At 48.9% G+C, this 22818-nt stretch overlaps 2 protein-coding genes across 3 annotated transcripts in view; one reads left to right on the plus strand and one right to left on the minus strand.

Annotated features, from left to right (window-relative positions):
- The window catches only part of TBC1D2 (TBC1 domain family member 2), a 28925-nt gene extending 23230 nt beyond the window's left edge, over positions 1-5695 (minus strand). The window contains exons 1-4 of the mRNA XM_077818064.1: positions 5634-5695; positions 5464-5497; positions 1277-1712; positions 57-201 (exon numbers count right to left, since the gene is read on the minus strand). Of these exons, the coding sequence (XP_077674190.1) occupies positions 57-201; positions 1277-1712; positions 5464-5465 (583 nt within the window). The 5' untranslated portion in view covers positions 5466-5497; positions 5634-5695. The remainder of the gene's footprint in view (positions 1-56; positions 202-1276; positions 1713-5463; positions 5498-5633) is intronic.
- An 11107-nt stretch (positions 5696-16802) lies between these two features.
- The window catches only part of ELP1 (elongator acetyltransferase complex subunit 1), a 112176-nt gene continuing 106160 nt past the window's right edge, over positions 16803-22818 (plus strand). The window contains exons 1-2 of one of the 2 annotated variants that reach the window (XM_077817961.1): positions 16803-16877; positions 17733-17927. In XM_077817961.1, coding sequence (XP_077674087.1) covers positions 16803-16877; positions 17733-17927 — 270 coding nt within the window. The remainder of the gene's footprint in view (positions 16878-17732; positions 17928-22818) is intronic. The other variant, XM_077817963.1, reaches the window with a different exon arrangement.

The raw sequence follows: 22818 nt of genomic DNA on the forward strand, positions 1-22818 counted from the left end.
AAAATCTCTGTACACTGATCAGATAAGGGGGAAATAGTTAACTATTTAATACCTACTGATTTCATTGAGCAGAGAGTCATTCGCAGGCAGGGCTGCCACAGTGATGCTGTCCACAGGAAGCCCAGTCAGGGTATTGCAAAACGCCCAACGCTTCATCTGCAGCTGCTGCAGCCAGTACATCATGGCCTGTCTGCTGACTGCCTAACATTATATAAAACAGGTTTGACATGGCTCTCTGAAGTGCCACTTGCAGCCTGCTGTGATGCCCTTGAAAAGTTGATCACCACCTCCCTGCTCTAGTCCAGCTGATGTTGGCCAGGCAGGAGACACCTGATCCCTGAGCACTAGGCCCCCAGTTGTAACCCTGATTCGAGAGGCATGGGGTAAATCCTGAACTCTGGTCTCCCAGGCATACTGCAGACTGTCTGCTACATTAGATGGCTGGTCTCAAATTAACTCTTGTTTTAAAGGAAAAGCCTGTCACAGCTGAAGATTTCTGGCCCAGCTGCATTGAGCAGAGAGTGATATAGAGGGAGTCGAAAGCTGAAGGAGTCGGTTTGCAAAGGCTCCATCCTCAATCAGCTCTTGTTGCTGGTGAACCATTGCTCTTTGCCAGAGGAGTCCCACAGAGCTTGGGATTTGACCCTGGGGCTCTGCAGGGGAGTCAGCTCCGGCCTGGTGTCCTCAAGCCCCCAAGAACCAAGGAATCCTTTACTAAATCTAGGTGGGGAAAGAGGCTTGCAACCCCTGCATCTGACTGTAACTGGAGGTAAATGTATATGTTTCACAGGGGAAGTTCTAGGCACTTGGGGCAAAATTCAGGCGGACTTAAACCCCAGGCAGTGCTACTGACTTTAATGGGACTGAATAGGGCATTTAATTAGTAACCACAAGCCTCTCTCCCACCCAAATCGTCACAGTGAGCTTCCAAGTTGACCCAGCACCCGTCCCCAAGCCAGGAAAGCTCAGCGTTATATTAGAAAGGTTATATCCTGGAGTTCAATTGCTCCTGACTTAACTTTCCTTTTGAACTCCATGTCTGATTCTGCTCCCACTGAAGCCAGTGGAGTTACCCTGGTTTTACAACAGCGTCAGTGAGAGAATCAGGCCCAAAAGCTAAAGGCCCGCACACTCTCAGGGTAGTGCTTAAACCTTGCTATTGAACTTTTACCAGGACCATTTCAGTGCTGGCCCATTCACACTGACAGCTGCGATATTAGTGCCTGCATTTCACAATAGCCAGCTGCAGTAGTTGCCTAGAAGACACTGTGCTCACCTTAAGAATAAACACTCTGCTTGGAGTTCGGATTTCAAAAACCCCTTCATCTGCTTCCACCTGGCAATCAAAACTGGCACTGGAGAGATCAATGCTCCCCAAAGGGTTAACATCTTGAGCTGTCCTGCAGTACAGTAAGTGACATTTATTTTCATCATAAAAGAACCAACGAGACTTCCAGGCCTTGATTGGCCCCTTGACCCCAAGTTTATTTAAATAGCCACAGAGTTTCTTTCTGGGTTCTTCTCTGCTAGGATTGAGCTGTGCATTTCCCAAGTCCCTGTGAGGCAATGATACAGCTCTCTCTTTCTCTGAGCCTGCATTACCGTTATCATCATCTGAATTTGACTCAAGAGGCTTGCCTGGAATTCCAGCCAGGAGACACTCTCCACTTTCAGGTCTCCTTTCCATCTCTTCCAGGAAAGATCTCCTAAACCTGGAATTAGAATTGCAACAGGAAATTTACTAGGTAAAGTGTAACGGCAACGGACAAATACTGTTGCAAATTGATTTGTAATGGTCCAATATTTTCAAAACAGTGTGTCAAAGTTTGGCTCCTACGTCCATATACCTAAAGTAGCATAAGAACAGGTATACTGAGTTATATCCAAGGTCCATCTAGCCCAGTATCCTCTCTTCCAACATGACCAATGCCCGGTGCTTCAGAGGGAATGAACAGAACAGGTAATCATCAAGTGATCCATCCCGTTGCCCATTCCCAGCTTCTGGCAAACAGAGGCTAAGGACACCACTCCTGCCCATCCTGGCTAATAGCCATTGATGAACCTATTCTCCATGAATTTATCTAGTTCTTCTTTGAACCTTGTTATAGTCTTGGCCTTCACAACATCCTCTGGCAAAGAGTTCCACAGGTTGACTGTGGACTGTTTGAAGAAATACTTCCTTTTGTTTGTTTGAAACCTGCTGCCTATTAATTTCATTAGGTGACCCCTAGTTCTTGTGTTATGAGAAGGAGTAAATAACACTTCCTTATTTGCTTTCTCCACACCAGACATCATTTTATAGACCTCAATCACCTCCCCACCTTAGTCGTCTCTTTCCCAAGCTAAAAAATCCCAGTCTTATTAATCTCGCCTCACATGGAAGCTGTTCCATACTCCTAATCATTTGTTTGTCTGACTTCCAAAGGTGCTGACTTTAACCTTTAACTTCCCTTACATAGCTCTCATCTTCCCCGCCGCCTTTCCTCTAGCATCCATTCATCTTGCCATTCCCTTTTCCACTTTGAAGTCAGAGTGGGCTGACAGGAGAGAAGTGACATCATGACACCGTGAGCTTTAGAAGAGAACATACTAGACATAGTATCTTGGCAAGTCAAAACAGGGATGTGGCAGACGTGGCAATTTCCTGTCATATCCTTGACAAACCTTACTGAATTCAGTTTAAGTATCTCTGATGGTGTGAATTGCCTAAAGGTCAACAGCAGTGAAAGCAAGTACCATAAAAGGGAAAAGCACTGAGTAAATCTCATCTCTTTTTGGGAAAGCAACTGTGAAAAGAGAGACAGGGAAAATGAATTATGAACAGCTCAAGAAAGCTCAGCTAGTTGAGCTATGCAGAGTAAGGCAGCTCAACACGAAGAACTGGTCAAAGACATAGCTAGCAAGCAGACTTGCTGTATTCTCAGGAATGGAAAAGGAATGATGGTTCAGGTTTGCGGGGAACATCCAGCCCACTGGAAGAGAGTCCAGCAGGCAGGGGAAAGCATAGAGCCAACTCCCTGGAAGGAAGCAGGGAAGAGGCTGACAAAAGCAGCAATCATGTTCCATCCAGCCCAACTGCATCACTGCAGGTGGGACTGTCGACAGGTTAACAGGTGGACTGTGACCCTAAAAATCCCTCAATGCCAACCATCAAAGGGTTCACTGTTGTATAACAGCAACTCCTAACAGGCCTGACCAACTCAATACATCTAGCACACCACTTTCGTGGTATTTATCCATAAATTATGTCATGCAGAGGTCTCTAATAAAAGCTTATATCATACTGATCCTCAAATCATTGCGAGATGCATGTATGAATTACATTTAAGGCCTTTGTATATGTACTGAAAATGTGTTTTAAAATCTGTCTCCAACCAAAGAGAAAAACAGGTTTCTTCCAGACAGGAGGTAAGATATGTATCTCTCCAAATGTAAACTAAGCATTGCAAGCCAACCCAATGGAAGCCTGATTTACATAGTGAGTCAACGAGAAAAAAGCATAACAGAGAATTAGCTATAGGAGTAGCTTGGGTACAAGCGATCATGACTTGATTACATTTATAATGTGCAAGCAGAATAAAATCCAGACCACTAATATATATACTTGGTGCTTTAATAGGACCTATTTCACAAAGCTAAAAACAATTATGAACCAAATCAGTTGGAAGGAAGAATTTAAACAGAAAAATGTGAATGACAATTGGTAATCACTTAAGAACACCTTCCTAGATGTCCAAAAAGCCAAAACTGAGGAAAGAGACCATAAAACCAACCTGCTTTAGAGGGGCAGTTAAGGCACAAGGCAGCTATATATATGCTCGGAACTGTAGAAAATTCATAAGAGAAGCAAAGAGACACAAGGAGAAATCTATGGCCAGCAAAGTTAACAGCAATAAGAACAGGAGTACTTGTGGTACCTTGGAGACTAACAAATTTATTTGAGCATAAGTTTTTTTAAATATATTAGGAACAAAAAGAATCCTGACAATGGTATTGGCCCATTAGTATATGGAAATCATAGAATTAACAATAATCATGCTGAAAACGCAGAAGCATTCAATAAATATTTCTGTTCTGTATTTGGGGAAAAGCAGATGATATAGTCTCAGCAAATGGTGACAACACTCTTTCCATTCCACCAGTATCTTGGGAGGATGTTAAACAGAAGTCATTAAATTTAGGCATTTTTAAATCTGAAAAATTTTAAAAGAGCTGGCTGAGAAGATTGCTGGACTATTAAAGTTAATTTTCAGTGATCTTCTGGAGCATTGGGGAAGTTCCAGAAGATCGAAAGCGAATGTTGTGTCAAATTTTTAAAAAGACTAAATGGGATGTTCTGGATAATTAAGAGGCCTGTCAGCCTGACATCGATCCTGGGCAAGATAATGGTGTGGCTGATATGAAACTTGATTAATAAAGAATTACAGGAGGTAATATAGTTAATGAAAAATCAACATGGATTTATGGAAAATAGATTGTGTCAAAACTAACTTGATATCTTATTTTTATGAGATTACAAGTTGTGTTGATAAAGGTAGTAGAAGATCAGGGTTGGAAGGGACCTCAGGAGGTCATCTAGTCCAACCCCCTGCTCAAAGCAGGACCAAGCCCCAACTAAATCATCCCAGCCAGGGCTTTGTCAAGCCTGACCTTAAAAACCTCCAAGGAAGGAGATCCCACCACCTCCCTAGGTAACGCATTCCAGTGCTTCACCACCCTCCTAGTGAAAAAGTTTTTCCTAATATCCAACCTAAACCTCCCCCACTGCAACTTGAGACCATTACTCCTTGTTCGGTCATGAGGTACCGCTGAGAACAGTCTAGATCCATCCTCTTTGGAACCCCCTTTCAGGTAGTTGAAAGCAGCTCTCAAATTCCCCCTCATTCTTCTCTTCTGCAGACTAAACAATCCCAGTTCCCTCAGCCTCTCCTCATAAATCATGTGTTCCAGTCCCCTAATCATTTTTGTTGTCCTCCGCTGGATGCTTTCCAGTTTTTCCACAATCTTCTTGTAGTGTGGGGCCCAAAACTGGACACAGTACTCCAGACAAAGATTGAAGTAATATACTTAGACTTCTATATGATTAAAAACTAGAATATAAAATTTATATGCCACACATTAAATGGATTAATAATTTATTAATAGATAGATCTCTAAATGTAAATGGGGAATCATTACCAAGTGGGTGTGTTTCAAATGGGGTCCCGCAGGGATTGCTTGTTGGCCCTACACTGTTTTACATTTTTATCAGTGACCTGGATGGAAGAAAGCGTACAATCATCACTGTTAAAGTTAGCAGATGTCACAAAAGTTGAGGGAATGGTAAGTAAAGACGACGACAGGTTACTGATTCGCAATTATCTAGATTTCTTGGTAAACTGGGTGCAGGCAAACAATATGCATTTTAATATGGCTAAATGTCAATGTATACATCTAGGAACAAAGAATGCAGGCCATACTTACATGATGGGGGACTCTATCCTGGGAAGCAGTGACTCTGCAAAAGATTTGGAGGCCATGGTGGATAATCAGCTGAACACGAGTTCCTAGTGGGACCTTGGCTAAAAGGGGTAATGTGATCCTGGGATGCATGAACAGGGGAATCTCAAATAGGAGCAGAGAGGTTATTTTACCTCTGTATTTGGCTCTGGTGCAACCACTGCTCAAATCCTGTGTCCAGTTCTGGTGCTCACAGTTCAAGAAGGATGTTGGTAAATTGGAAGGTTCAGAGAAGAGCCATTAGAATGATTAAAGGATTAGCAGACATGCAATCTAGTGAGAGACACAAAGAGCTCCATCTATTTAGCCTAACAAAGAGGTTAAGAGTGACTTGATTACAGTCTATAAGAATCTACATGGGGAACAAATATTTAATAAAGGGCTCTTCAATCTAGCAGAGAAAGGTATATGATGACAATGGATGGTACCTGAAGTTAGACAAATTCAGAGAGAAATAAGGGCATACATTTCTAACGGTGAGGGGGATGGCAGATGGCAATATCCTGGGCATATTTTAGGAGCGCCCATTGTATTAAAAATGCAAGTGCCTATGTAATATTGTAGGATTTTTCTAGAACTTCTTTAGGGGGAAGACAGGATTAAGGCAACACTGGAGAAAAGGGAATTGCAAATGCCCACCTAAGGACTCAGCTTTTCAAGGTTTGCCCTGAGGAGGGAATCTTTTGTCTGCTGATCACTTGTTACCTGAGGACAGCTCCAAGACGCAGACTGGATTCTCCAGGGACCAAACAGACAGAGAAAGGACTTGTGAATAAATAGCCTGAGTTTAAGCTGACTCAGGGCCTTCTGTCTGATCCAGCAAATGGACTGGTCCTCTGGTTCTTATAACTGTGGGCAGTTACACTCTGAAGAGAAAGCAAGCAGGCCTGCTTGGGCAAGCTGTCTTTTGCTGGCAATGACAAAGTGTGGGCAAGGAACTGTGCAGCCTGGAAATACCCTGGTCAGGAGGGAGAGAAACAGGTGTCTCTCCACCTAAGAAACACTGGCTGGGGAGCCAGAAGCCTGGGAGTGGATGCCCTGGCTGGACCAGAGGAGAAAACCTGGGTGCAGTTGCCATGAACACCACCTATGGTTGAATATTCCATTTGCCGACATGAACAGGCATATTTCACGAAGGCATGGTGCCACATGGAATTTCACACCATCAGTAAACTTTAGTTCCTGGACTACTTTTTCCTGTGTAGGTCTAGCACATTCCAGTGAGTGGGGAGCCACATTCAAATCCCCTGACACCAAGTGGCATCTCATTCCACAAGTGGTGACTTTGATAGAACCACTTGTGGAGCAAGGTGCTACTCAATATGTGCAAGTGGATTGGAATCTGCTCTCACAACGTTATAGGCAAATTTCTCTCTTTGCCCAGTGTCCATGGAGCTTCAAGTATATACAGTCACTGGGTCCATCAGAAGGCTCCATTCATTCAGTTCTCACCTTTATGCTTTCACTCCATTTCCCTCATTAGGGGTTGACACTGGCAGGCCAGATGCCAGCTGTTGCCCAGGCTTCAGGTATTAGCTAAGGCAGTGGTTCCCAAACTTCGGACACCGCTTGTGCAGGGAAAGCCCCTGGCGCGCCGGGCCGGTTTGTTTACCTGCCGCGTCCGCAGGTTCGGCAGATACCGGCCGCCGCTTCCTGCAGCGCCCATTGGCCTGCAGTGGCGAACCGTGGCCAGTGGGAGCTGTGATCAGCCGAACCTGCGGACACAACAGGTAAACAAACCGGTCCGGCCTGCCAGGGGCTTTCCCTGCACAAGCGGCCTCCCAAGTTCAGGGAACACTGAACTAAGGCATTGACACACTTATAGCTGGAAATCCCAGACCAGTTCACCGGTATGTTTGTTTTGCTCAGAAAAGGTATTCGTCTCATAAGAATATATTTAGCGTTCAGATTTTATGAAATGCTTGTAAACTGCTGCATGCATTAATCTCATTTATAATGTCTGTATTCCAGGCTACAGGGAAATATCTAAGTTTTACTTTATAACTTTGAAAATGTTTGCTCTGAACTTGTAAACTCAGGCATGGGAATCATCCTCCCTGCCCATTCAGAAGGATTATCAAAATCAGATGTGCCATCAAGGAACATCACAAATGCAAAGGACTGGCTAATGACCGTATCCTATCTGGGCAATGCTACATGCAAGGAAGCTCATCCTGTGGGCATGGAGGCTGAATGAAGGAAACAAAACAAAGCTATAGGACAGTGTGACACTGTACCCCATATTCTTCACAGTGGTATTATGATATGGTTAAGACATAATCATAACATATTTTATGCAAGATAAGTCATGCAAGGTGTCATTGGAAAGGTTATGATTTACTGAATATGATTATCCTATCTGTATGCATGTATCATTTTTGTATCTGAAGTTAGGAATATAGACTATATATCTGTATTACAAATGTGTTTACACCTAGGAAACACCCACTAGGCAAAAGGCTCTCAGTCTAGATGGTTGGCTGGGAAGGGCCCATTCAGGTTTAACAGTCATTAGGGGAAAACAATAGGCCTTAGAAGAAGCTTATTTCCCACCTGGGGTCCTTCCTGAGGACACTGCAGACAGCCTCCAACTCATGGCTGCTGTGACACTTCAGGGACATGTGACTAGGTCACCTGGTGCTGGACTCCATCTTGAGATACCAGTGTTTTTCCACTGCTTGGGTGGGAACCAAGCTTTGAAACAAAGGGTTCCAGCCATTGCAAAAGCTATTTAAGGCAGGAGAAAGAAAAGGAGTACTTGTGGCACCTTAGAGACTAACCAATTTATTTGAGCATAAGCTTTTGTGAGCTACAGCTCACTTCATCTGATGCATAAAAGTGGAAAATGCAGTGAGGATGTTTTTATACACACAGACCATGAAAAAATGGGTGTTTATCACTTCAAAAGGTTTTCTCCCCCCACCCCACTCTCCTTACCAGCAGGAGAGTGGGGTGGGGGGAGAGAAAACCTGGATTTGTGCTGGAAATGGCCCACCTTAATTATCATACACATTGTAAGAAGAGTGATCACTTTAGATAAGCTATTACCAGCAGGAGAGTGGGGTGGGGGGTGAAAACCTTTTGAAGTGATAAACACCCATTTTTTCATGGTCTGTGTGTATAAAAACATCCTCACTGCATTTTCCACTTTTATGCATCAGATGAAGTGAGCTGTAGCTCACTAAAGCTTATGCTCAAATAAATTGGTTAGTCTCTAAGGTGCCACAAGTCCTCCTTTTCTTTTTGTGAATACAGACTCACACGGCTGCTACTCTGAAACCTGTCATTAAGGCAGGAGAGTGACATCATCGTAGCTCTTCTCTCACTCCCCACTCAAAGAGACTCCTGAAAACACTTGAGGAACAAAGGCTGAACTGGAGGAAGTACTACACCCAGACTAGAGCAATTTTTAGCCTGTGAGTGGAACATCTGGGGATTTCAAGCTGCTAGTGCAGCTTGTTCCTTAAGAATCTGCAGCTTGCTTGCATCATCATTTAGGGTGAGAATTTGCTATTCATATCCGATCTATGTAGTATATTAAGCTTAGTTGGCGGTTTTGTTTATTTGCTAGGTAATCTGCTTTGATCTGTTTGCTATCCCTTATAATCACTTAAAATCTATTTTTTGTAATTAATAACCTTGTTTTTGCTTTGTCTAAAACCAGTGTGGGAGAGTCCTAACCCGGGGCAGAAAGCCGTTGTATATTCCTCTGCACACTGAGGGGGTGAATTTCATGAGCTTACGCTGTAAAGTTCCCTGTGCAGTGTAAGACGGTATAATTTTGGGTTTACACTCCAGAGGGGAGGTGTGCCTGCGTAGCTGGGAAGTTCCTCAGCTGGAGCCTTCCCATGCAGAGCTGATCACAGTGTCTGCATGTAACTGCAGCTGGGTGTGTCCTTACGTGTATGTGTGCTGGTGAAAGTGCAGGCTGGACACAGCGGTACAGTGTAAAGGGAGCCCAGGCTGGCGGGTCAGGGAGGCTCAGTGGTACCCCAGTTCCAGGTGGCATGCCAGGGGGAACCTATCAGACACATTTTTCCATCTTTTTGACTGTTTGAACTCTGAAGTGCCAGAGACTCTAAACGGAAGCCAGAGATCCCCAGGGACTGCCTTCTGGGTCTGCCTGCACAGACAGTTTGAATTGACAGATTACCACAACTCTATCACTCTTAGGATTTAGATGGTAACTTGTTTGTGTGTATGCGTTTGTTTGCTTTAACCTGTAAACAGCTCTCATTTCTTTTTCCTAGTTAATAAACCTTTAGATAGTTTATTACAGGATTGGCTACAAGGGTTGTCTTTGTCGTCAGATCTAGGCTACCACTTGATCTGGGGTAAGCGACTGGTCTCTTGGGATTGGAAGCAACCTGAATTTGGAGTGATTTTTGGTGTAAGTGACCATTTATCACTAAGTACAGTTTGTCTGAGTGGTCAGGTAGACTAAGGGGACTGTCTTTGATTCCACAGTAAGACTGTTATAGTGATCCGGGAGTTCACATCTGTTACTACTGGCTTGGAGAAATCTAATGGTAAAACACATCACCAGTTTGGGATGTCTGCATGGTTTTTGACAGTCTGCCCTCAGGCAGGCACTCATGGTCGTGAGCCACTCCAGACAGCGTGACAATGGGTGTAGTCTTGGCAGGATTTCACATGCCACAGGTCAACTGGGTTTATAGATCATAACCCCAGTGCCGTTAAAAGTTTATTGTAGTACTGAGAGTTTTTACAGATTAAAGATTAGCCACAATGAGTGAATCACAGTCACAGGAGGATCTTCACACAAAGACCTTGACAAATTACATAGAAATAGGGGAACAGCCCATAAAAAGAGAGCTTCAGATCAGGAACTGAAACCTGTGCTCATAGACTTTGACCAAGGAGCAGGGTTTGAGGATTCCCTTACACCCCAGATGCCGCAGAGACCGCTGCAAGCAGAACTGTTCAGCTGAAGTTCCTGGAAGCCCAGAGAGAATGTGGGCACCAGATGGTGGAACTCGGAGTCAAGGAGAAGAAAGAAATTTAGGAGGCCAAGGAGAGAGCCTACCAAAGATGCAAAGCCCCCCACTGAAATCCAGGTGTCTTTGGTGAGCTTCCTCCTTGAACAACTAGAAGGTGAGGAAAGAGCATATCAAAAACAGATGGAAGCTCACGCACTGCACCTCAAAGTCCTGCAGCAGAAAAAGCAGTAGCCTCAAACTCTTAGTACATCCCCTCTCAAGAACAGGGAGTGGGAGGAAGCCTGCCCAATTTACCCAGAGACTGACTGCACTGAGGAGTTCCTGCCGACCTTTGAGAGACTGTGTGGGATCCATAAGAATCCAGAGGATAAGTGGAAGCCTATGCTCTTAACCAGATTAACTGGGAAAGCAAGACAAGTTTTTAATTAAATGAAGGAGGGTGATGCTAAGGTGTATAAGAGACTTAAAGAAAATGTATTGAAAAGTTTTAAGATCACTCCTAAGTCCTATTGATTGAAGCAAAGAAATCTTAAAATGTTTGACAATATCATCCACGCGGAATGTGTGTGTGTAAGGTGTGTAATTATATGCAAAAATGGGGTAGTAGAGGCAGGGCTGAAGGTAGCTCTAACAAACGGTTTAATTTGGTGGCAAAAGAGCAATCATGGGGGGTGGGGTGGGGAGAAAACCTGGATTTGTGCTGGAAATGGCCCACCTTGATTATCATACACATTGTAAGGAGAGTGATCACCTTAGATAATCTATTACCAGCAGGAGAGTGGGGTGGGGGGGAGAGAAAACCTTTTGTAGTGATAAACACACATTTTTTCACGGTTTGTATGTATAAAAACATCTTCTGTATTTTCCACACTATGCATCCGATGAAGTGAGCTGTAGCTCACGAAAGCTTATGCTCAAATAAATTGGTTAGTCTCTAAGGTGCCACAAGTCCTCCTTTTCTTTTTGCGAATACAGACTAACGCGGCCGTTACTCTGAAACCTGTCATTTTGTGGACAGTCACTGATGAGGTAAAAGCAGCCATCTGTGACAAAAAGCCTTCCACAGTTTGGCGGCAGCAGAAATTGCTGATAAATATATTAAGTCAAGTGCTCATGGGGGGTGCAAACACCAAAGAAAGGGAAATCCTTCTGTTCCCCAAGTTAAAAGAGGGGAGGGATCTAGGAATAAACCTAACCCCAACTTGGTTAAAAAACCTCAAGGGAGCCCAGAGTTTAAAACCTCTTACCCTAAGGGAAAGCAGACAGTCTGTCATCACTGTGGGGCTCCTGGCCATATAAAACGAAATTGCCCAAAATGTAAGGTCACCCCACAATTGGCACCCACCATCCTAACCGTGAGTGCCAATACTACGAACTTGATCCCAGAAAAAGTTGCAAAAGAGGAGACTGGCCTCATAAACTATATTAGGACTGAGTCTTGGAAAGGTAGTAAAGAATTTATTAATATTTTTGCGTTGGCTGAATTTTCTGCGCCTGTGCCCCTGGCTAAAGTCCAGTTGGAGTGGAAGGATTCAAGGGTGATATTGTAGGCATTAGAAATTTACTGCCCACTGATATTTTAATAGGTAATAACATTTTAGCCATGTCTAGTCTTATACCCCAGCCTCAAAGAAAGTATGGATCTGATTCACCTGCTATGTCTGTGGTCAGCAGGGAAGGCTGCAAAGGGGAGGGAAATGCCCTCAGTTGCCTTCTGAAGAGGATTTGAAATTTTTTCTGTTGTGCCAGAGTTTGCTCTGGGCTTAAGTGAAACTCAAAAGGAGTTTGTGACTTCTCAACAAGTGGACCCTTCTCTGAACAAGAGAGGGTTACAGCTCAGAATGATGCCTCGGCTGGGGAAGGAAAAGGTGGGGACTCAGTTGTGAGCCCCATTCTAGACAGCATGACAAAGGACTGTTACTGGTTTGTATTGTTTTATTTACTTTGTTTATATTATATTCTTAAATTATTCATTAGTCAACTGCAGAAAGGCTTTATTGCCCAAGGACCTGGGCCAGGCCTGTTCCTGCATCCACTGAAGTCTGTTTCTGTTCTGCAAATTTATGTTTGATGTCAAGGGGAGGAGAACCAGCCCCAGTAACAAGACAATTGGCAACAAATCCTCAGAGACAGAGAAGAAACGGCTTTGGGACAACTTGTTGAATGGCTGCTAGCCATGGAGCTTCTCTAGCTCTGAGCAATCATGAGCACACTGCCCAAAGACCACGGTTTTGCTATGGATCTGTAACCTGGGGGTTGCCAATGTAAGTTTTAAGTCTGATTCAGTAAGAAAAACTGAAGAAAGGCCAGGAAGACATACACCTCACCCCGATTGTTTGGGCAGGGCAGACACACACCTTGCCCTGACTGTATTTTATACCAAACTTGCTTTTACAGGAGGAAGTTCCTGTGACATTGACACCAGGGTAACCCTCACATTGGAAGTTACCTCAAAAGCTGCAGGAGAGCCATGGGACTTAGAGCCTAACTCTATATTTCCATGTCAAATGCAGGAAAAGGTAGATGTGAGAAGTGGAGAATGCTGGATTAGAGCAGGGACCAACACGGCTGTACCCACTACCTTAACCCTGCCTGTCTCAGAGAGGGAGCTCCTCCTGCCTCGGCCAAACACCCACCATACGCAGGTATTTAACATGTGGACTTGAAGCAGTGACCCCACTGCAAGGCCTGCTGAATAGTGACTGAAAAAATCATACCCAGCCCACAATCATGTGGGGGCACCATTCAGCCCACCCATTACCAGGTATAAACAACTGGGGACTGAGAGAACTAGAAATCCTCCTGGCTGCAGGGGACAATTCTGCCTCCCACCGAGGGGCCGGAGGGAATTTACCTCCCCCTGGGACCGGTTATTCCACAACTGTCCACTGTGGGGTCTCTGGCACCTTCCTTGAGGCAGCTGGCATCTGCCCCCTCTGCCGGAGGCACTGCACTGCTGGGATGGGGGGTAGCCCCAGGACACCGCTGCTGCCCCCTCTGCCCCGTGGGGTGGTGTGTGTGGGGGGTAACACCTGGACACTCCCTGCCCCTCTGCCCTGTGGGGCGGTGTGTGTGTGTGCGGTAACCCCAGGACGCTCCCTGCCCCTTCTCCCCGTGGGGCGGTGAGTGCGGAGGGGTAACCACTGGACGCTCCCTGCCCTGTGGGGTGGTGTGTGTGTGTGTGGGGGCAGTGTGTGTGTGGGGGGGTGACCCCAGGATGCTCCCTGCCCCCTGTGCCCTGTGGGGCGGGGGGGTGACCCCAGGACGCTCCCTGCCCCCTGTGCTCCGTGGGGTGGTGTGTGTGTGGGGGGGGGGTGGCCCCAGGACGTTCCCTGCCCCCTGTGCCCCGTGGGGCAGGGGGGGTGACCCCAGGACGCTCCCTGCCCCCTGTGCCCCGTGGGGTGGTGTGTGTGTGTGTGGGGGGGGTGACCCCAGGACGCTCCCTGCCCCCTGTGCCCCGTGGGGCGGTGTGTGTGTGTGTGTGGAGGGGGTGACCCCAGGACGCTCTCTGCCCCCTCTGCCCCATGGGGCGGTGTGTGTGTGTGTGTGGGGGGGTGACCCCAGGACGCTCCCTGCCCCCTGTACCCCGGGGGGGGGGGGGTGACCCCAGGACGCTCCCTGCCCCCTGTACCCCGTGGGGCGGTGTGTGTGTGTGTGGGGGGGTGACCCTAGGACGCTCCCTGCCCCCTGGGGCGGGGTGTGTGTGTGTGGGGGTGGTGACCCCAGGACGCTCCCTGCCCCCTGTACCCCGTGGGGCGGTGTGTGTGTGTGTGTGGGGGTGACCCTAGGACGCTCCCTGCCCCCTGGGGCGGGGTGTGTGTGTGGGGGGGGGTGACCCCAGGACGCTCCCTGCCCCCTGTGCTCCGTGGGGCGGGGGGGGTGACCCCAGGACGCTCCCTGCCCCCTGTGCCCCGTGGGGCGGGGGGTGTGTGTGTGGGGGGGGTGACCCCAGGACGCTCCCTGCCCCCTGTGCTCCGTGGGCCGGGGGGGGTGACCCCAGGACGCTCCCTGCCCCCTGTGCCCCGTGGGGCGGGGTGTGTGTGTGGGGGGGTGACCCCAGGACGCTCCCTGCCCCCTGTACCCCGTGGGGCGGGGGAGGTGACCCCAGGACGCTCCCTGCCCCCTATACCCCGTGGGGCGGGGGGGGTGACCCCAGGACGCTCCCTGCCCCCTGTGCCCCGTGGGGGGGGGTGACCCCAGGACGCTCCCTGCCCCCGCTGCCGGAGGCGCCGCGCTGCCGGGGTGGGGGTAGCCCCGGGACACCGCGCCCCCCCCCGCGGCGCCGAGCCGGAGGGTCGCGGGGAGCCCGGGGCGGAGCCGCTGCCGCCGGGATCCGCACGCCCTGGGTGGGGCCCTGGCCCGCGGCCCGCCCGGGCCCGCGCCGCCCTTACCCGACTCGCAGCGCCCGCTCCGCTCCGCTCCCGGCCGCCGCCCGCCCGCTCGGGGACTGGCCGGGAGCGGCGGGCCTGGGGCGGCGCCGGGCGGAGAGAGGCGGGGTGCGGGCGGCCCCGGTCCGCCCAGAGCCGGCCCCGGGGCAGGGGATTCTGCCTCCCGGAGGCTTTGCCGGGATCCCCGCAGCCGCCCGCCCTGGCTCGCCGGGGCAGAGCGTCCCCCCGGGCGGGGACAGCGGGACCGGCGGGAGCACGTCGTGGCCCGCAGCAGCAGGACTCGCCTTCCAGCGGGGCTGGCCGGAGGGGCGCGCCGGGAAACGTTTTCAAACCCGGCCGGCCAAAGCCCCGAACCCTGGCCCAGCCCCAGCGCTGAAGGCCCGAGCCCCGGTGCGCCCCACTGGGCAGGAGCCCTGGCAAGCCCCGTGGGGCTGCAGGTCTGAGCCCCGGCGCGCCCCGTGGGGCTGCAGGTCTGAGCCCCGGCGCCTCCTGCAGCCCCAGAACCCGCTGCCCGGGAGCTGAACTCCGGGGCCCCGAAGCGGGAGGGGGTTTCCAGGAAAGGCTCTGTGGGAGCGGGGCAGCAGGACGGGGGGCACCTCGGAGAGAAACACAGTTATTCGGGCATAAGCTGTCGTGGGCTACAGCCCACTTCACTGGCTGCAGAGACTGGAACATAGGGTGAGAAGCGGGATAGGTCGGTACACACACGGAAAGCATGCAAAGGAAGGAGCTAATTAGTTAAGCTGAGCTATTATCAGCAGGAGAAATAATGATCGTCAAGATGGGTCTTTGAGCCAGTTATTTCCCCTTGTTTTTTCCTACATCCCCCCTCAGACGTTCTTGTTAAACCCTGGATTTGTGCTGGAAATGGCCACCTTGATTGTCACACACATTGTAAGGAGAGTGGTCACTTTAGATAAGTTTCAGAGCAGCAGCCGCGTTAGTCTGTATTCGCAAAGAACAGGAGGACTTGTGCCCCCTTAGAGACTAACCCATTTATTGAGCATGCTCAATAAATGGGTTAGTCTCTAAGGGGGCACAAGTCCTCCTGTTCTTTTCACTTTAGATAAGCTATTGCCAGCAGGAGAGTGGGGTGGGGGGAGGTATTTTTTCATGCTTTGTGTGTATAAAAAGATCTTCTACTCTTTCCACGGTATGCATCCGATGAAGTGGGCTGTAGCTCAGGAAAGCTCATGCTCAGATAAATGGGTTCGTCTCTAAGATGCCAGGAGTCCTCCTGTTCTCTTTGCGAATACAGACTCACAGGGCTGCTGCTCTGAAACTTGACAAGAGGGTGTGAGGACACTTAGCCTGGGCAGATTCAATCTGCGTGTTCAGTCCTAGACTCTCAGGAGGGCATCTAGTCCTGCCCCCCGCTCAAAGCAGGGCCAAGCCCCAATCCTTGCCCCAGATCCCTACAGGGCCCCCTCAAGGCTGGAGCTCACAACCCTGGGTTTTGCAGGCCAGTGCCCAAACCGCTGAGCTCTCCCTCCCCCCTTTGAATTAATATGCAAACTAGATGCCATTAACTTGGGCCTGACGAGGGCCTGGGAGAGGCTGGGCCCTTGCACCCACTGAATCGCCTGCCCCCCGGCCAGCGCCCTCAGGCCAAGGCTGCAGCTGCTTGAGGACGCGGCCCCCGGCCGGAGGGAGCTCGGCGGGGCAGCTCAGGGGTTTGGGCTCTGGCCTGCTCAACGCAGGGCTGTGAGTTCAATCCTTGAGGGGGCCGTGTGGGGATGGGGCAAACATGGGGGCTCGGCCCTGCTTTGAGCGGGGCGGGGGGGACTAGACGCCCTCCTGGGAGTCTGTGGTTCTCGGGGGGCAGCGGAGCCGGGGCTCGGCACCGGGGTTCGGCCGCGGGCGCGAGCCCAGCCTCGACCCCGCGACCACCCGAAACGCGCCTGCGCATGAGCCCCGCCGCTGGCCTGCCTGGGCGGCAGCCCCGCTCCTGCGCATGCGCCTCCCGGAAGCGCCGGTCGCGGCTTCAAGATGGCAGCGCCCGTCTCCTGAGCGGCGGCGCGGGCGCGCGGTGAGGAGCACCCCGGGCCCGTCCCCGTGGCTGGCCTTCGCTCGGCGGCGGCGGCCCTCGGCCCTGCCTGGGGCGCCCCCTGCCGCCGAGCCGGTGCCCTGTGCCCGCCCGGGGTCTCTCGCGTGCTCCCGGGCCGAGCCTTAACGCTCGGGGGCGGCGGAGCCCGCACACCCCGCGGGGGGGGGCTGACAAAACCTCCCCGGAGAGCCCCCGCTGCTGCCTGCCCCCCCCCCCCACCCCCGGTGGGCCTGGCCGGGGGCCTCCCCGTGCGGGCTGGGGGGCCGCTCTAGTGACCCGCAGCCCCCGCGGCTCTGGGGTCGCCGGCCCGGGCGCTTCCCGGAGGAGCCCGGCTGGCCTCAGCGCTGTTGTCGTGAGAAGGCGTTACCCACGGGAGACAAAAAGAAAATAAATAAAAATCCTGCTGGTGGTTGTGATCTTGCCCCTGTTCAGGTTGCTGGGGTGCCCCTTGCTCTTGTGTCCGGGTAAGGCTGGAGAGCGGTGACTGCCTCTTCCCCTTTCGCCCGCTCGCTTTCAGCAGTTCCTGCCCTGCTCACCTTCTCCCTAAAGTACGTAGCCCCCCTCCTTCCTTGGACTCGCTCTTTCCTCTGGAGGCAGTCACATAAGTCCTTTCTCAGGCTCAGTTTACAGCTCCCTCCCTAAAAGAAAAGGAGGACTTGTGGCACCTTAGAGACTCACCAATTTATTTGAGCATAAGCTGTAGCTCACGAAAGCTTATGCTCAAATAAATTGGTGAGTCTCTAAGGTGCCACAAGTCCTCCTTTTCTTTTTGCGAATACAGACTAACACGGCTGTTACTCTGAAACCAGCTCCCTCTCTGTGTGTTTGTTTTAATAGCTCTTTGGGGGATTGCATTTCTCCAGTTCCTGTGTTGCTGATACAATGAGAAATTTGAAGTTACTGTACGCTCGAGAGCATGGGCCTGTCCCGGCTTTGGGGAGTCCTCAGTGTTTCTGCCTCCGTGCAGACCAAGGGACGCTGCTCATTGGCTCAGAATATGGGATCCTGGAGCTGGACCCAGCCATTCGAGGGGTGAGTTACTGGTGGAAGTTCTAAAGCTTTGTTTAGGGCTGTTTTCCTGATGCTAATTGTGGGTTCATACTTGCAGAATGGTAAATGTTTTCATGCTCATTGACTTACTGGGCATTCAGAGCACTCTGAGTGTTACAGGACTGGACCTGGTGACCATACTTTTTTTTTTTTCTTTTTTCTTGTGATCACAAAGAGCAGTAGGTTGGCTTTGCCTGGTTGGAAATGCGTTCCGCTGCAGTGTCTTGTGTTCCATCCACCTATATAGATCGAATCATCTCTTTGGATTGTAAACGCCTTCGTTTCAGTCCTTGTCCCCGCCAGGTTTTATGCAGCAGTGAGCACACTATATCTGCAGCACTGAGCACACATAGACTTTGTTTAGTGCCGACATTATGTCTGCAGTACTGCAGGGTACACCAGCAAAAGTCTCAGCTCTGAAGAAAGCTTGCAGTCTAGAAGGCAGACGTGCATAATAATGAAAATGTGGATTTATGTCCTGGTAAAGTTACATGTCCTGTCCAATTCAGTTCTTTCTGCCACTGCAGTCTGAGGGTGCTAAAACAGGAAAGTTGGAGAATTCTCACTGAATTCATAAAAGAGGCGTTTAGATTGGTGCCTGATGAAGTTCCCCTTCTACTGTACGGGAATGATAGGAGTCAACCAAGCTGAATAGACATAAGTACAAAGCATGTTATGAGCCATTATTTTTGACTGCTCAGTTGAGGCTCATAAGCAAAGAACTGCCATAGACATGAGCTTATCCGTGAGTGAACTCCTCTGTAGCCCTGTTCCTGCAGCGTGCAGGAGCTCCGCTCTAAGCCTGCACAGCTCAGTTGCTCCTCAGAAGACTACATCTTCATTAAAAACGGGGCTATACTAAGAGTCTGTCAACGGAGGCCCAGAGAGACCAAGTACCTTGCCCACAGACACAGTGAGACACAAGAGCCGAGGTCAGACCCAGAACTCTGACTGTAACCATTAGACACGTTGTCTTGTAACCAGTGCATCAAGTTCTCTTGGCTTTTAAAGCACTCTGATGCCTAAGGGCTAAAGCATCTGAGGTGCATTATCAGGTTCAGTCAGGCTTTGTGTAGATGCTGCTTCATTCTCGCCCCTTGCTTCTGCCACTCCTGCTCAGCTTCTTGGCTCTGCTACAGGCAGAGTCGATATGCCTCCCCCTCCCATTTTTTCATAGTTCTCAAGGGCAGAAGGAGCCTTAATTATATAAAGGGACACAGCTGAGTACTTAAATTCTGACATTGAATCTAGTTTGGAGCCATTCCATTATGGAGGTGTGATGGAGTGTACTTGCCCTGCACTGGACAAGGAGGCGTTGTCCGTGACTCTGGGCAGAGGAAGCCATGCCCCCTTCACCCCTGCTGTGCATGCTCCAACTGGAGCATCAGTACAAAAGGGAGCAGCCCAGCTCAGACAGGGTGGACCACGGAGGAGAGAGGCTCGTGCCCGGGAACCCCAGATTGTGGAGGCTAGGGACGCCGAGACACGGGCGGATATCTGGCTACCTGCAGACGCCCGAGAGACGTTGGAACCGTCAGGTGCCTCACAGGCCAAAGACCCCAGACACTCATGGACCAAGTCACTGGAAGACTGAGTAAGAAGCAGCCCAGGGAGACTAGCTATTGATCCGGTTGTAGAACCAAGCAATAAGTCAGTGTGTTTTGGTCAGATCCCCGCTCACCCAGTGATGAATACGCTCTCCGCTGAAAGGGCCCTGAGCTGGGACCTGGTGGACTAGGGAGGGCCTGGGTCCCCCTACCACTGGCCACCATCTCCGGCCATCAGGCCACATAGCCTGGCTAAGGAGGACAGCCATATTACCGCTGGCCACTAGGCCACACAGCCTGGCTAAGGAGGATAGTCATATTGACTCTGGCCTCTGGCCCATGCAGCCCTGTGTGGAAGGGCAGCCGTATTGACTCTGGCCACTAGGCCACACAGCCTTCGAGGGAGGGGCACCATATTGATTCTGGTCATTAGCCATGGCTGCCCTGAGGCTAAGGGTGGGCAGGTGAACTCAACTACGGGGCTATAATGCCCTTCCCCCTGCCTCAAAGGGGGACAGGATGTACTTGCCCCACGACAGGGGGGTAGATGATCTCGGGTATTTAATGTTGTCATTTCAACCCTCAAACTTCCCTTTAAGCAGGGTGGATTTGACACTAGTCAGGAAGACTCAATTTAATCATGGATTTCTACATAAAAGTGCATTCTTGGTGGTGGCTATAACCTTAATACATATTCTTCACAACTCAGAGATAGATGTAAGTTTAATTTTTAGAAGGTACACACTGTACATTTTTAAAGCAATTTATTTTGAAAACTTTTCAGATTCGTTTTCTGATATAGCTGTAAAACTAATGATTGTTTGGTTATTTCATTTACCAAAGGTAATTGAACCAGATATTTTTGAAGTCATTGGGAGGTGAACTATCTCCAGTTCAACAGGTTAATCGTTAATATTTGGAGGATTTTCTTGCCATGCTGTATTAGGAGGAGAACATCACCAGACAGACATTTAAATTGTTTTATTTAACTAAAACAGCAACTTTACGTATTCTGGATTTTTTTCTTCAACAGCAAACATAATATTTTAACAAAACAAGCATATGAATTTTTGAATTTAGTTAAACGTTCAAGTTTTTTAAAATCAGGTTTGTTTTTGTAAAAATTTTTTTCATCAATTACCTCTTTTTGTAATCTTCTGATTCTTATCACAAACTTATCTATGGTGGTTTCTGGATGATGGAGGGTTTTTTTCTTTTTGCTACATGTCATACACTGTGGCTATCTAACATACATGATGTGACTGAAACGCTATCATTGGCAAATAACACTGAAACTATGGAAAATGATGGTGATCTTGAAGGTGGATAGTCTTCAGAATCCTGTATGTTGAGGATGGATTCTCCTAAACAAAATAAGTCAATACAGTTATTTAATTATTATTACCATTCTGCTCATTTAGTATTACTCATTGCATTCACTGATACTCAGTACTACTTTAAAGGTGAAATTGTAAAAGAAAGATCTGCCTATTTCAGCTATTTATTTTTTTATCACAACTGCATCTAAGATTATAGTACCATAGAGTAACAACTATATTTTTTGCTCAAACATGAGAATTCAAGAATAGTCCAGAAGGAAGACAGGCAGTTCTTAAGAAAGAAGTATGAAATTAAAAAGTTTACCAACCTGATGAACATGTCTGAACATGCAGGATCTTCAATGCAGTTTCCTCCTGAGAAACATAGAATCATAGAATATCAGGGTTGGAAGGGACCTCAGGAGGTCATCTAGTCCAACTCCCTGCTTAAAGCAGGACCAAGCCCCAACTAAATCATCCCAGCCAGGGCTTTGTCAAGCCTGACCTTGAAAACCTCTAAGGAAGGAGATTCTACCACTTCCGTAGGTAACCCATTCCAGTGCTTCACCACCCTCCTAGTGAAAAAGTTTTTTCTAGTATCCAACCTAAACCTCCCCCACTGCAACTTGAGACCATTACTCCTTGTTCTGTCATCTGCTACCACTGAGAACAGTCTAGATCCATCCTCTTTGGAACCCCCTTTCAGGTAGTTGAAAGCAGCTATCAAATCTCCCCTCATTCTTCTCTTCTGCAAACTAAACAATCCCAGTTCTCTCAGCCTTTCCTCATAAGTCATGTGTTCCAGTCCCCTAATCATTTTTAAAAAAAGAAAAGGAGTACTTGTGGCACCTTAGAGACTAACCAATTTATTTGAGCATGAGCTTTCGTGAGCTACAGCTCACTTCATCAGATGCATACCGTGGAAACTGCAGCAGACTTTATATATACACAGAGAATATGAAACAATACCTCCTCCCACCCCACTGTCCTGCTGGTAATAGCTTATCTAAAGTAATCATCAGGTTAGGCCATTTCCAGCACAAATCCAGGTTTTCTCACCCTCCACCCCCCCACACAAATTCACTCTCCTGCTGGTGACAGCCCATCCATACATTGTGTAAAGAGTTGTCACTTTGGATGGGCTGTCACCAGCAGGAGAGTGAATTTGTGTGGGGGGGTGGAGGGTGAGAAAACCTGGATTTGTGCTGGAAATGGCCTAACCTGATGATTACTTTAGATAAGCTATTACCAGCAGGACAGTGGGGTGGGAGGAGGTATTGTTTCATATTCTCTGTGTATATATAAAGTCTGCTGCAGTTTCCACGGTATGCATCTGATGAAGTGAGCTGTAGCTCACGAAAGCTCATGCTCAAATAAATTGGTTAGTCTCTAAGGTGCCACAAGTACTCCTTTTCTTTTTGCGAATACAGACTAACACGGCTGTTACTCTGAAACCTAATCATTTTTGTTGCCCTCCGCTGGATGCTTTCCAGTTTTTCCACATCCTTCTTGTAGTATGGGGTCCAAAACTGGACACAGTACTCTAAATGTCAAATAGAGGGGAAAGATCACATCCCTCGATCTGCTGGCAGTGCCCCTACTTATACAGCCCCAAATGCCATTAACCTTCTTGGCAACAAGGGCACACTGTTGACTCATATCCAGCTTCTCATCCACTGTAACCCCTAAGTCCTTTTCTGCAGAACTGCTGCCTAGCCATTCTGTCCCTAGTCTGTAGCGGTGCATGGGATTCTTCCTTCCTAAGTTCAGAACTCTGCACTTGTTCTTGTTGAACCTCATCAGATTTCTTTTGGCCCAATCCTCTAATTTGTCTAGGTCCCTCTGTATCCTATTCCTACCCTCCAGCATATCTACCACTCCTCCCAGTTTAGTGTCATCTGCAAACTTGCTGAGGGAGCAATCCACACCATCCTCCAGATCATTAATGAAGATATTGGACAAAACCAGCCCCAGGACCGACCCCCTGGGGCATTCCGCTTGATACCG

Source organism: Eretmochelys imbricata, chromosome 5, assembly GCF_965152235.1.
Source record: "Eretmochelys imbricata isolate rEreImb1 chromosome 5, rEreImb1.hap1, whole genome shotgun sequence".
NCBI classification, from domain to species: domain Eukaryota; kingdom Metazoa; phylum Chordata; order Testudines; family Cheloniidae; genus Eretmochelys; species Eretmochelys imbricata.